The sequence below is a fragment of the Electrona antarctica genome (genome assembly GCF_951216825.1).
Source record: "Electrona antarctica genome assembly, chromosome: 14".
NCBI lineage: Eukaryota > Metazoa > Chordata > Actinopteri > Myctophiformes > Myctophidae > Electrona > Electrona antarctica.
In genome coordinates, this window is record NC_136795.1 from 43,783,869 (window position 1) to 43,798,226 (window position 14,358).

The following is a 14,358-nucleotide window of genomic DNA, read 5'->3' on the forward strand; positions in this document are numbered from 1 at the left end:
TAGGCCTACTCTAGTGTTCGTGTTAGGTTAAAAACAAACAGTCCTTTTAAGGACCACCCATGTGACCCATCTATTCCAAGAGTTTATCCAAATAACCAAGTGGCCGCCCATTACAGAGCCTGCCAGCCAGGTAAACTAGTTTTGTCCAGGTCAGTCATATGACATTAATGTGAATAGCAGTGCAGAGACTACAAATTAGGCAAAGTAATGGGCATTTAATTGGGTTTAATTCATAAGCAACACAATTATGACTGCTGTAAATGGGGTCCATGATTCCAGATTCATATTGCACATAGTTAAAATATTATAACCAAAGTTTTTATACAGTTAACTACTAAAGGTGTTTTTGTGAATACATGATTACATATAGTGCATCTGTATTCTATCATTGATTAATACGATCATGCTGATAAAAAAGATGAACAAGACAAACTGCATTAAACTATTTATGGGAAATGTGGGTGTCATAGCAAGACAAACTGCATTAAACTATTTATGGGAAATGTGGGTGTCATAGCAAGACAAACTGCATTAAACTATTTATGGGAAATGTGGGTGTCATAGCAAGACAAACTGCATTAAACTAGTTAGACCTTCATCATGTAGCAAGGGCAGTAAGCATGGCACGCAGGATCAATGCAATATCAAAACGTGATTTGAATTACACATTTACTCCATTTGACCCTCACAATGTTTACCATCATTCATTATACTGTAGACTCATGTCACCATTATATTCCATTGTAAGAACTTATGTAATGGCCTGCTGTGATGTTAGTGCAGACATGAGGTCAGTAGCCTACCTTATTTACACTACAATACTAAGCTCAATAGCATTAACTCTAAGGACATTGGAAATTATTCTTTACATCAGAAACATTGGGTGGCTCTTAAAAGAGCCTTTGTTCGGTCAAAATGAAGTAGATCTATTTCTTGGCGGCTCCTGATGTGCAGGTTGGTGCCTTGCATGGTTTCCTCCAGCATCGGTGTGTGAAACTGTGAATGTGTGTGTGAATCGGTCAATGTAATGCACAATCTCTGTAAAGCGCCTTGGATAAATTAAGGCACTATAGCCTATAAATGACCATTTAGTGTACAGTACCGTACAGGTACATTACAGTAATTGTGTACAGTACAGGTACAATACATGTATGTCCTAACGATGGCAAAAATAGAGATGAGTATAAAATAAAATAAGGGGGGTGCATGTGAACCCCTTCGAGTAATAAACCGTTTTCTGTAATGGTGGCCTCTTATTTTTAGGAGTAAGCTTACCACTAATTACAGGAATTGTACATCAGATCATATACATTTCTATATTAGATCTGCTAGGGATGCCAAATATACAGATAAGTATAAAAGAAAAAGATAATTAGGGGGAGTGTGGACACCTTTGAGAACTAAACCGTTTTCTTTAATGGTGGCCACTAATTTGCACATTTTGGAGTAGGCTTGGCACTAATTACGTAATATTGTCTAACCCTCAGAAAATAGCTATAGACACTTTACTTTTTTTCACTTGCCTTGTTACAGGTTATTGAAGAATAGAACTCAAGATTTCACTTGGGAACCATGTTTTTCTGATTCAGCACCCTTGAATTAGCCTATGTAAAATGGCCTGGTTCCCCACATGTACCCCAAAATGCCTACACCTGAGCACTTTGGCGCCGGTGGGCTGGAAGGCATGGTGACGCGAGTTTAAGAGCTGCCTGTTTGATATTTATTTGTGAGCTAGATTTGATAGCTCGCACATATATTTATACATAGCCAATGCAAATGAAGTGTGTGACACCCCGTATAAGATTGGCTATTCCTGCCACCAGGAGGCGTCGTCTGTTCCAGGGGTGTTCCCCCTTACGTCCTCAGAACACCTTCATAGGCTTCAATGCTTCATGGACTTAACCATCCATCTCTTCAGATCTTTACCTGGCTGCAGAGATGTCCGCTGCCCAGCCCCTGACCGTGAAGGAGAAGCCCCTGACCGTGAAGGAGAAGCCCCTGACCGTGAAGGAGAACGCCCAGCGTCTGATTCTAGGTATCGCCTTTCAGACCGCCGTTATAGATGATGAAAATCGGAAGCCCGTACCAGACCCCAAAGTCATCGAGAATGCCGAGAGGATCAGAGCCCAACTAGCGCGGATTGTCAGAGAGGACCTAAGGAGTACCAAAAGGTCGCCCGCCTCCAAAAAGAGGAAGAGCCAGAAATACAAGACTCTACGCTCGCACGTGAAGAAGATGAAACATACCGCGCCCAAACGAAAACCGTTTCACCAACCGTTTTACCATCCCAGATAGACTCTCCCAAATCAATCCCACCAACCAAAGGCTCTTTTAAGAGCCACCCACGATTTCCATTAAAGAGTCCATTTTTTTAGTGAGCTTGGTCTCTTGAGAGCAAAGCCCGCTGCAAGTTTGATGCAGCGGGATTCTAAGTCCACTGGTGGAAAAGTGCCCAGGAAGCAGCTCGCCACCAAGGCAGCTCGTATGAGCGCGGCGGCCACCGCGTCCCGTTACAGTGGCGATATGTTAACTAAGTTTGCCAACAGCTGCCATGCATGGAATTCTGTCATTGGAGGTTGAGATCAACTCCACCATCATGCTTCCTTGAACTGGAATTAGTTTACTGCGGTCAGAAAGCATTCTATTCATAGCTAAACTGATTGCAAAACAATAATATAGTTTATGATATCGTGACCAAAGAAGACCGGCCCCAGCGTCGCTGAGCTGGTCGTCAATGCCGTGTCCGCCTCCAAGGAGCGGAGCGGCGTGTCCCTGGCTGCGGTCAAGAAGGCTCTGGCTGCCGGCGGCTACGATGTGAAACGCAAATGGATCACATTTTGTTACCATTAGCCTACACACACTCTCAAGTACACGGATCACACACAAACTCATGACGAGCACTTCTCGTTGCAGACAGATACGTTATAAAATGTCATGCTCCGTCAGTAATGCACTTGTATTTCACATTAAGTGAGCCTGCAGCATAGTGATGTGAACCAACCCTTTCTTGATAAAATGGGTGGCCCTCAAAAGGACCGTTGTGTTTTTATAGAAGACTATGCCGTTTACTTGGAGCTGGTGTACTTCGTCACAGCCTTGGTGCCTTCAGACACGGCGTGCTTGGCCAGCTCACCGGGGAGCAGCAGGCGAACGGCGGTCTGAATCTCACCGGGGAGCAGCAGGCGGACGGCGGTCTGAATCTCCCTGGATGAGATGGTGGAGCGCTTGTTGTAGTGAGCCAGTTTAGAGGCTTCACCGGCGATGCGCTCAAAGATGTCGTTGACATGATGCCGATGGCCTTGGAAGAGATACCCGTGTCAGGGTGGACCTGCTTCAGGACCTTGTACATGGCGTGGCGTAGCTCTCCTTCCTGGACCTTCTGCGCTTCTTGCCGCCCTTAGCAGCGGTCTTGCTGACGGCTTTCTTGGAGCGCTGGCGTGGCAACTTTAGGCATCGTTATTTCTTTCTCAATGGACTGAAAATAAATGAGCTGTGAGCGGCGTTGCACCAGTATTTATACCAAGCCATAGCAAATGAAGTGTGAGTCTCCTACTATATGATTGGAATGGCTTCTGCAGTCACTGCACATGTGACCCACAGAGGGGGGTGTATCACACTATATATAGTATATAGTGTATATTATATAGTGTGTATATATATATATATATATATATATATATATATATATATATATATATATATATATATATATATATATTTATTTATTAGCCAATTGATCACACCTGATCACCCCCAACGGGTACTGTTCTAGTATTAACTAAATATAGAACACAAAAATCACACCCGTGTGAAGTGAAGGGCGCGTGAAGTCTAACTCATGTTGATTAGGTGATGTAATGGTGATGTAAAACAAACAGTGTCAAAACAAACAATACATTCTCTTTATTGCTAATGGCATTTAATGTTTGTGTTAGGGACAACATGACGTACATTTTCCCTTCATTTGTCAATGGCGTTTTTAAAGCAAACATTGAACTAAAAATTAACATTAAACCTGTATATAGGAAAATGTGTTTGAGCTGAGACATGGTGCAAATTGAATGCAGATTTAGTGTGCCAGCAGGGACTTCATTGTCTTGCACCGGCCTATTGGTAACGATGCAAGTCAAGGACAATTTGCCAAATATGCCTATACATATGTACCCACATGTGTACCCACAGTAAGCTGAATTATAAAAAGTGTGAATGGAGCTTCTAGGTGAAAGTGATTTTTTGACGTGCCATAGAGCTGCCATTGAGCCCCATTATAAATGTCTCAAATTTGAAAGCACTATATTTCTAAAACTATGAAACATTTCAAAGATTCCTTTTCAGGCAAACATCTCCACCGTAAGATGAACCTAAATAGGTTTTAATGGGGTTTCTAGGTGTAAGTATGTAGGACTAGTAGCGTGCCAAAGTTTGTGCTATTGCCATAGAGAATGCATTGGGCGTTTAACACCTGCCCCTGTACAGACCTCCCTCTTCCACGTGGGACCAGAGACAAGGGCGAAAATCACTCCGAGACCATAGTCCATGGCCTTGGAGTGATTTTCGTCTTTTTTCAAAAACTCAAATGTATAAAAACGGCGTGCTGTAGTATGCCGTTGGAGGCCATGGGCTATAGTGTGCCGTTTTTTCATGATTTTCGTAATCGTCTTATGGTTCATACATTCAAACGTCTAGATAAACAACAGCACAAGAAACAATAGACAAATCTCCTGTTATTTTATATTTATTTTTTATTTTTTGTATCAATGTTGTTACTCAAAGGCAAAGGAAGTTTGTGTTGTGGCAGGTAGCAAGTTCCTCAGTGAGTTAGCACACTGGCGGTTGTGGGTTCAAACCCCACTCAAGTCTTTACTTGCAAGACCAATTTCCAGAAGAACAACTTCAAAACAAACACAAAAGCAAACTAGAAGAAGTGCCCTTCTGGGCACAGGTCTCCACCAGGAGGATAGGACTGTGTGAGATGTTTGGCAAAATGTTTAGGAGTAATATAAACATGTTTGCCTTTGATGGAAATTGGATGATTTGAGGCATTTTGTTCCAAAAATGTGTTTTGCAAAAATCAACCTGTTGGTGGCGCTATAACAGGCCAATGTGAAAAGGGTGGGATATATTCCTCAGCCTAGTAAGAAAATGTGTGAAAGATTTCACGTAAATTGCATGCTGCGTTCATGATTTGAGGCTATTGTTCAAAACGGGGCAATCTTGCAAACTGTGAAAGCCAATTATAGCCAATTAGGATGGAATATGAAATATGGGACAGATCCAACTTGAGCACATGACCATAGAGATACTGTGTAACGATTTGTGAGATTTTTGGACAGAATCTGGAGGAGTAATGTAAAAAAATGTGTTTTACAAAAGTCGGCCTCCTGGTGGCGCTATAAAAGGCAGATGCGGAAATTGCAGGTCAAAGGTTTGTCCTTGGCCTCTAGGGAGTGTGCATGCAACGTTTCACGCAGATCGGTGCAGTTTTAGGTAAAAATGTGAAAAGCTGCCTCATGGTGGCGCTATAACAGGCCGTTCTGGAAAATGCGGGGCAGAGGTTCATCGTTGCCATCCAGGGAGTGTGTGTGCAAAGTTTGGCATCGACCGGGTTAACGGTGCCGGAGATTAGCTGTACACAGACGGACGGAAGGAAGGACGGACACACGGACGGACGGACGGACGGAGTGCAAAACATACTCTCTCCCCATGCCTTCGGCCTGGTGGAGACAAAAAGAGGTTGTCTGTGCAAGCTCGAGTAGGGAAATCAATCACAAAGTAGTTTGAGCTCCGTGTCTGTTTGGATGTCACACTGTTGGTCTGGAGTAGACTGTAAAGTGAAAGGATCTCCCTGCACCAACTGGCTGTCTGTGTGCCCCTGTGACATCACTCATATGGAGCTGAGTGACTTGTTTGTGATTGATGATAATGTTAGAAGACACACTCCATATTTGGGCATAGCTCCTTTGGGAACTCCTTATATTGGTATGGCTGAGTCACGGTGACATGAGTGTGATGACGTAAAACAAAAATGGACAAATAATCATACATTGATGATAATAATAATCTTTAAAGTACTCTAACTTAAGTATACATTATTATTATTATTATTATTTAGAAACCTGACTTTGAACTTCTATTTTTCCCTCTACACCAAACCTGTATGCACCAATAGCGATCTACAACCTCACAGCACATTGTGCAGCAACAAGTTGTTGTGAGCTTGTAGATCTGCTACATGAATGCCCATTCGCCATTCCCCAAATTACATATGCTGTTAGTTCATGTACAAAAAAAAAAGTTCCTATCACACAAATATTTGGTCCCCCAAGTAACTCCGAGTACCCCCTGTTGAAGACCTGCATGGTTTAAACTGTTCCTCATTTTGCTGGGGGCCCCCTGGAACCCCCTTCAAGGACCCCTGGGCCCACATTGAGAACCAGTGTCAAACCACATGGCCCCTCCTGCTCGTCCTCCTCCAAGTCCACCATGCTAGGTTCTCTGCAAAGTCCCACATGTCGTCCTCCTTCCTTCTCCTCCTCGCCCGCGCCTGCCTCGACTCCCCTCGACTCGTCGCAGTCCTGCATGCGGCCACTTTTGCCACGGCTGGTGCTGCCGTCCGTCTCCTCGATGTCGGACCCACTGTCGTGGTCCTCCTCCTCCTCCTCCTCTCCCGGGCTGAGCTCAAAGCGGAAGTTCCCTCCGCCTGGGGGTAGGTAGCGGGCGTCCTCCGCCTCGTCCAGGGATGAGGTGGGGCTGTGGGGGATGTGGTTCTGGTACCACTCCCTGTTGTCCTCCAGCGTGTCCAGGATGTCCTGAGCGTCGGGGTGGACCAGGTCGGCCCACGTCTCCCACAGAGGATGGACGATGTAGTCTATGAAGCCCACCTGCACAGAGGACAGATAGACGCCGTGGCACAAGGGGATCAGTTCAGTCAGTTTAAATAAAATCACACCAGTGTGAAGTGAGGGGCGCTCATATCATACATTAATTCCGGCCAATCATAATTTGCGTCCTCACTTTTGTCTTCAATGTTTGTGTTTTCACAAACACTCAAAACTGTCCATTCATTGTCAAATGCATTCAATGTTTGAGTTAGGACAATGTTTGTGTTTACACAAACCCTCAAAGCTGGACATAGGAAGGGATAGCGCCCCTCAAAAATGAGAAACTCATTTTGGTTTGCTGATGAATGTTGTCTGCTTTTAGGTATTCGGAGGAAGCACACCACATAGGCTTCTGTCAAACTACGTTTCAGTCGCCTCGCTACCCAGGCTTTTATTTTCGTTCATATTCGTCTCAAAAATGAAAAGCCCGGAGAAACCCATTGGAATGTGAGTACTTTTACATTTAGTACTTTAAGTACATTTTGATGCCGGTACTTTTGTACTTTTACTTGAGTACATTTTGTAACATAACTTCTACTTGTAACGGAGTGCATTGCAGTATTGATACTTTTACTTAAGTAAAAAAATCACACCCGTGTGAACTGAGTGGTGCAGTGACGTCACACACTAACCATAGCAACCATGCTCACCCCTACGTGGCCCCACGTACAGGTACACAGGTACACAGGTACATACAGACAAAGCTGGTTATTGGAGTGGTTTGCACCACTCAAAAAAAAGTGAGTACTTTCCACCACTGGAAATTAGATGTTTGCCTGGGACCCAAACTAGTGAAAACAGCAGATCTACAAGCTCACACCACTGTTTGAAAACCACAGTCTTACGGGTCTGGAGCTAAAACGTTTGGGAACGGGACAGAGCGAGAGTGTCACCTGGTTCTTCTCCACGGAGGCGTTGTGCTTGTCACACATGGGGCTGATCTCGATGCCCATGTCCCGCTCTCGGTCTCCCTGGCCGAAGAACTCCTCCGTGATGCGGTCGGTCCACAGGCGGTACAGCTGCAGCGGCTTGGTGGGGTTGCTCAGGTCAGCACAGTGCACGATGTTCTGGAGGACCTGAGGGGGAACCACACGGACCCAGCAATGTAAAAACACTACGACTATGTTCTGGACCAGCAAATTTAGATTTTAGTTTTAGTCATAGTCTCTTAAATAGTTTATTTAGTTTTAGTCACATTTTAGTCACCTGGAATGTTTTAGTGTTAGTCTAGTTTTAGTCGACTAAATCTGCAGTTGATTTAGTCGACTCAAATATTTTGGCGGGCATTGATGCCGTCGTAATGACTGAAAATAGCTGATCTACAAGCCCACAGCGCTGAGCTTGTAGATCGGCTATTTTCAGCATGCAACTAATTGTGCTGGATCTCTTGTCCACTAGTCCCTTCCTAACATTTTAGTCTAGTTTTTATTTGACGAAATTGTCAGTATATTTAGTCATAGTTTTAGTCATCATAGCTTAGTTTTTATTTAGTTTCCATTTCATTTCGTCAGTGGAAAAAGGTAGTCGAAGAACATTTTTAGTTTTAGTCGACGAAAACAACACTGTTCTGGACTGGGGGACCCACACGGACCCAGCAATGTAAAAACACTAGGGCGGTCCCGATCCGATCACGTGATCGGAAAATCGGGGCCGATCACGTCATTTTCAAATGATCGGAATCGGATCGGCAGCAAAAAAAACTTGATCGGGACATCTCCATCAATATTATATCCATATCATTAGACTGGATATTGTCTGTGATTTTGGATATTAGTATACTATTGTGATTCTATAAAGTGTTCAAAAAACATCGGTATTGGCAGATGCTCAAAATCAAATGATCGGAATCGGAACGGGAGCAAACAAACGTGATCGGGACATCCCTAAAAAAAGAAGATACATTTTTACATCCCTGCATCAGGGGGTTGTCTATTGAGAGAATGAGAGTCACAGACATAGACAGACAGATTCATGGTTTTCAAAAGAAATATGAAAATCATGAAAAACAACATACTAACTATAGTGTCGTTTTTCATGATTTTGAGGGGTGCTAGCCCCTCCTATATCCAGCTTTTAGTGTATGTTCACAAACTTTGTCCTACACAAACCTTAAATTTGTAAACCCATTGACAATGAACAGAGAATCTTACGTCATATTGTCTGGCATATTTTACGTCATGATGATGTACGCCACTCACATCACATGGGTTGATTTAAAAAAATAAAATCTATGTCATTAAACTGCCATGCCACACACGGCAATGGCCCAATGAGTGATGTTTTGCAAAACTAATGCTTGGAATGGATTCAGCATCATGAAAACCCCCTAGTTTGACATGTCACATGCTACATAAAGCATGATGACATTTTGAATATTTTGCCTTCTATAGGTTGTTAATGGAAAATTGCTCAACATATGCAAGTTAGCATCCGGCAGTTTCTACATGCTGGGGACCCATACTAAACATTTATAACATAAAACGTTGGTGTACTCAACATCCGGTCCGGGTTCACATTCTGGCTACTAGACTAATTCTCCATAGAGGAATTACTTCCGTGAACCGGGCAGAACCAGGGGATGAGCGAGTGACGTCAGGACTTCGGCACTCTATTGTACAAATAGGTCAACAATACAAATTACGATAGTTTTGTGTGCACCCAGTGACCCCACCAAATGACCGGAACAACTTAATATTCACAAAAACCAGACCAGAACTCACACCACAGGACTCTGAACTATACTACACTATGCAGTCTAAAGATCCAGGTACAGTATCATACCTGTATCCTGTCTGAGTAGTTGTTTAGCAGCAACATCCCAGAACTGGTCACTTTTTTAGCCTCCACCATGGTCTTCAAGTCTGCTAGCAGGGTCATGTGCTTTGACATGTCCGTAGCTAGTACCTAAGGAGAGAGCACACACACACACACACACACACACACACACACACACACACACACACACACACACACACACACACACACACACACACACACACAGTGTGTGAATAGCCCACGTTCAAGCTGCATAATGTGTCATACATAGTGGTTCTCAGTACTCCCAAATTGATGTGTTTTTTGTTGTTGTTGTGGACCGGCCCATTTCAAAAGGCTTTGTGCCAGGGACCACCCAGAAGAGAAGACTTAAGTTAAAATGTCAAAATGAATCAACATTTCTCAAACACATTCATTGGATTTTTCAAAAACTGTTAGCCACGGTACATTCCTGGGGACCCCCTGGAACCCCTCCAAACACTCCCATGTACTGGCATACAGAGGTCCAGAGAAATCCCCCATCTGGCCCTTAGTTCAACTCACAATGTCTATGACCATCTTCCTGATGGACTGCCGTTGTTTCTTGCTCAGGTTCTGGAAGATGTCACAGTTGTCCTCCTGTAGCAGTTTGAAGCCCACCGCCAGGTGGTGATTCTCCAGCACAGAGCAGTCGTTGTACATGAGGGCCAGCTCCGAGTCTAAATGAAATATAATATAATATATTCAAAGACTTGCGCCACATTTTCAAGAGTTTTCAAAAATAGCAAATCTACAAGCTTGTAGCATGGCACTCGGTGCCACACTATGAGCTTGTAGATCTGCTATTTTTCAATAGCTAAAGTATAACATAATGCTTAAAACATCAAAAGGGGTTCCCGTCCTGAACGGGTAGGAAGCAAGTAGGAAGCAAAGCTTGAAATGAAGCTTGTTTGTGCTCATGTCCTATACTGATATGAATCCACCACATGAATGTTGAAATGGGAAAAGTGGGAAACACTCACTGGTGTTGATGAGGAACTGGTTGTTGACTCCCGGGTGATCCACATCATGAATGGCACTGGCAAAGATAGCAGCTAATATCTCCAGGTCTGTGAACACCGCCTGAGGAGGAGGAGGTGCAGGAGGAGGAGGTGGAGGAGGAGAAGGAGGAGGAGGAGAAGAAGGAGGAGGAGGAGGAGATCATACTGTTGCTTTCAGGCAGAAACCTCTATCCATATTCAAACTATTTGTGTTGCTTTTCCGTAAATGAATGACCTACCTTCAGTGGTTTTCAACCCTTTTTTCCATATCAAGGCCCATTATTTATTCAGCATTTGAGCCACGGACCACCATTTGATGAGATTTAGTCTCTCAGACCCAAAATTTAAGAATATTTTGTTATCGTTGGATAAGATTTTGTCCACAATTCCATGCTCTATTGATGTTGGTATACCATAGGAGAGATAACAGGCAAACGTTGATCAAAATAAAGATTATTTTGCATGCTCTAATTGTGTAGACTTCTTGTAAATTAAGTAATGCAGATGTTTAACAATAATTTAACTCTTGAGAGCAACACATGGATTTGTGTTGTGTGCTGCTGCTGTATGATGACGTATAAATGGGGCTAAAGAGTAATGGCACACTGACTTTGTCAGAGGTTCACCTGTACATGCAGAGTCACAGTTACAATATGTTATTATGACCTAATTATCACATAGAAGACGTTGCTTCTCATGCTGGTGAACACAAAGTAAAGGACAGTCCATATTCTGTTTATACATGAGAAAGTACTGGTGGTCATGAACCCTCTTTGATTGATTTGATTTATTTATTATGTCAGAATCCAGATTATTGATCTTGATTCGGACCTTGTTCTTCTCGACATCCTAGCCGCCGGCAGCCAGAGCTTTCTTGGCTGCAGCCAGGAACACACCTTTCCGTTCCTTGGAGGTGGACATGGCCTTGACGACAAGCTCAGCGACCGGTCTGGGACCGGTCTTCTTGGATCGGGGTGCTGCCTTCTTCTTGGCTGCTTTGGCCGGGGCAGTGGCGGGAGCTGGGGCGACTTCTGCCATTCTGTAGAGGTTTGAGTCAGATGCACTGAACTAAACTCTGAGTAGAGAATGTTGTAAGCAGAGGAGGGGGTGGAACTTAAAGGATATATGAGAACGATGTAGACTCAACCCACTAGGTCTGTAGTCTGTGCTGCAGAATACAGAGACAGTTGTGTTTTCTCTACAACTAAAACTAAATAAAATACATGCAAAGTAATGGATTAAAGTCAGACAAAAAATCGAGCAGATAGCAGACCAGTTTAGCTTGATAATCAAATCATGTGGAGCGTTGTGTTTTGTTTAGGGACGTTTACGTTTAAAACCTCACAAGCACAGTTGTTTGTCAACTTTCCTCTGTAATTTGTCTTTTAAAATATTTTTAACATACCCTGTTGCATTTTCGCTGCAGAGCAAGCTGAGATGTCTGGGTTTGGAATTAAAGTAAGAGAGTTTTGTTTTTAATTTACAACTTTCCAGTGTCTGCAAACACAAGCTGTTGGCCCATGGTATGGAAACTTATCAGAGGGCACTTACTCTGCTAAGCTTTTGTTTTGTGATGAGAAACCTGGCATGTTGGATAATGTATATGTATTCAAGAAGCAAGCTCCACTTTTGCTATGCTAAGACGGAGCCTGAAATGGTGAGTTTTCAGACTACGTGTTCCTATGTCTCCTCAGCTCAGCGTGTCATATTAATGTACAGTATAATGTACACTGTACATGTGTAAATTATGCGTTCATGACTCCTCTGTCGTAGGGCAGAGGAGAGGTCAGAGAGGAGACGTTTTATACTTTTGAAAGTTGACAGCAGTATTTCAATGTTTTAAACATTTGCTGGTTTTCAAACACTCCTTGGGTGATTGTAATCCGTGGGAAGTACATGTCTCTGATGTCCTGGTACAATGGACAGACGGTTAGGTAGTGTAGCTCAGTCTCTCTACCTCGTTTTGTGTGCAGTGGGTTGCATAGTCTGTCTTCTCTTGGGAGCCAGGTCTGCCTATGGGGGAATTTCTCAGTCGTAAGACTGTGTTCACTGAGTCTATAAGGTTTGTAATCCATTTTGGAATTATATTCCACTAGTAGTTTTGGACTGGTCTCTCTCGCTCTCGCTCTCTCTAAACAAAACATAAAGTAAAATAGCAAGACAAACTGCATTAAACTATTTATGGGAAATGTGGGTGTCATAGCAAGACAAACTGCATTAAACTAGTTAGACCTTCATCATGTAGCAAGGGCAGTAAGCATGGCACGCAGGATCAATGCAATATCAAAACGTGATTTGAATTACACATTTACTCCATTTGACCCTCACAATGTTTACCATCATTCATTATACTGTAGACTCATGTCACCATTATATTCCATTGTAAGAACTTATGTAATGGCCTGCTGTGATGTTAGTGCAGACATGAGGTCAGTAGCCTACCTTATTTACACTACAATACTAAGCTCAATAGCATTAACTCTAAGGACATTGGAAATTATTCTTTACATCAGAAACATTGGGTGGCTCTTAAAAGAGCCTTTGTTCGGTCGAAATGAAGTAGATCTATTTCTTGGCGGCTCCTGATGTGCAGGTTGGTGCCTTGCATGGTTTCCTCCAGCATCGGTGTGTGAAACTGTGAATGTGTGTGTGAATCGGTCAATGTAATGCACAATCTCTGTAAAGCGCCTTGGATAAATTAAGGCACTATAGCCTATAAATGACCATTTAGTGTACAGTACCGTACAGGTACATTACAGTAATTGTGTACAGTACAGGTACAATACATGTATGTCCTAACGATGGCAAAAATAGAGATGAGTATAAAATAAAATAAGGGGGGTGCATGTGAACCCCTTCGAGTAATAAACCGTTTTCTGTAATGGTGGCCTCTTATTTGCATATTTAGGAGTAAGCTTACCACTAATTACAGGAATTGTACATCAGATCATATACATTTCTATATTAGATCTGCTAGGGATGCCAAATATACAGATAAGTATAAAAGAAAAAGATAATTAGGGGGAGTGTGGACACCTTTGAGAACTAAACCGTTTTCTTTAATGGTGGCCACTAATTTGCACATTTTGGAGTAGGCTTGGCACTAATTACGTAATATTGTCTAACCCTCAGAAAATAGCTATAGACACTTTACTTTTTTTCACTTGCCTTGTTACAGGTTATTGAAGAATAGAACTCAAGATTTCACTTGGGAACCATGTTTTTCTGATTCAGCACCCTTGAATTAGCCTATGTAAAATGGCCTGGTTCCCCACATGTACCCCAAAATGCCTACACCTGAGCACTTTGGCGCCGGTGGGCTGGAAGGCATGGTGACGCGAGTTTAAGAGCTGCCTGTTTGATATTTATTTGTGAGCTAGATTTGATAGCTCGCACATATATTTATACATAGCCAATGCAAATGAAGTGTGTGACACCCCGTATAAGATTGGCTATTCCTGCCACCAGGAGGCGTCGTCTGTTCCAGGGGTGTTCCCCCTTACGTCCTCAGAACACCTTCATAGGCTTCAATGCTTCATGGACTTAACCATCCATCTCTTCAGATCTTTACCTGGCTGCAGAGATGTCCGCTGCCCAGCCCCTGACCGTGAAGGAGAAGCCCCTGACCGTGAAGGAGAAGCCCCTGACCGTGAAGGAGAACGCCCAGCGTCTGATTCTAGGTA

General features: G+C 43.1%; 1 protein-coding gene across 1 annotated transcript; it reads right to left on the reverse strand.

Annotated features, from left to right (window-relative positions):
• Nucleotides 1-6,142: 6,142 nt before the first annotated feature.
• LOC306937218 (3',5'-cyclic-AMP phosphodiesterase 4D-like) lies at nt 6,143-11,713 on the reverse strand (the record flags this gene model as incomplete). The annotated part of the gene is made up of 7 exons (XM_079520884.1): nt 6,143-6,153; nt 6,446-6,881; nt 7,775-7,957; nt 9,663-9,785; nt 10,200-10,354; nt 10,658-10,757; nt 11,537-11,713. The coding sequence occupies 7 exons, from the start codon at nt 11,711-11,713 to the stop codon at nt 6,143-6,145; spliced, it is 1,185 nt and encodes a 394-aa protein (XP_079377010.1).
• Between the last annotated feature and the right edge of the window lie 2,645 nt (nt 11,714-14,358).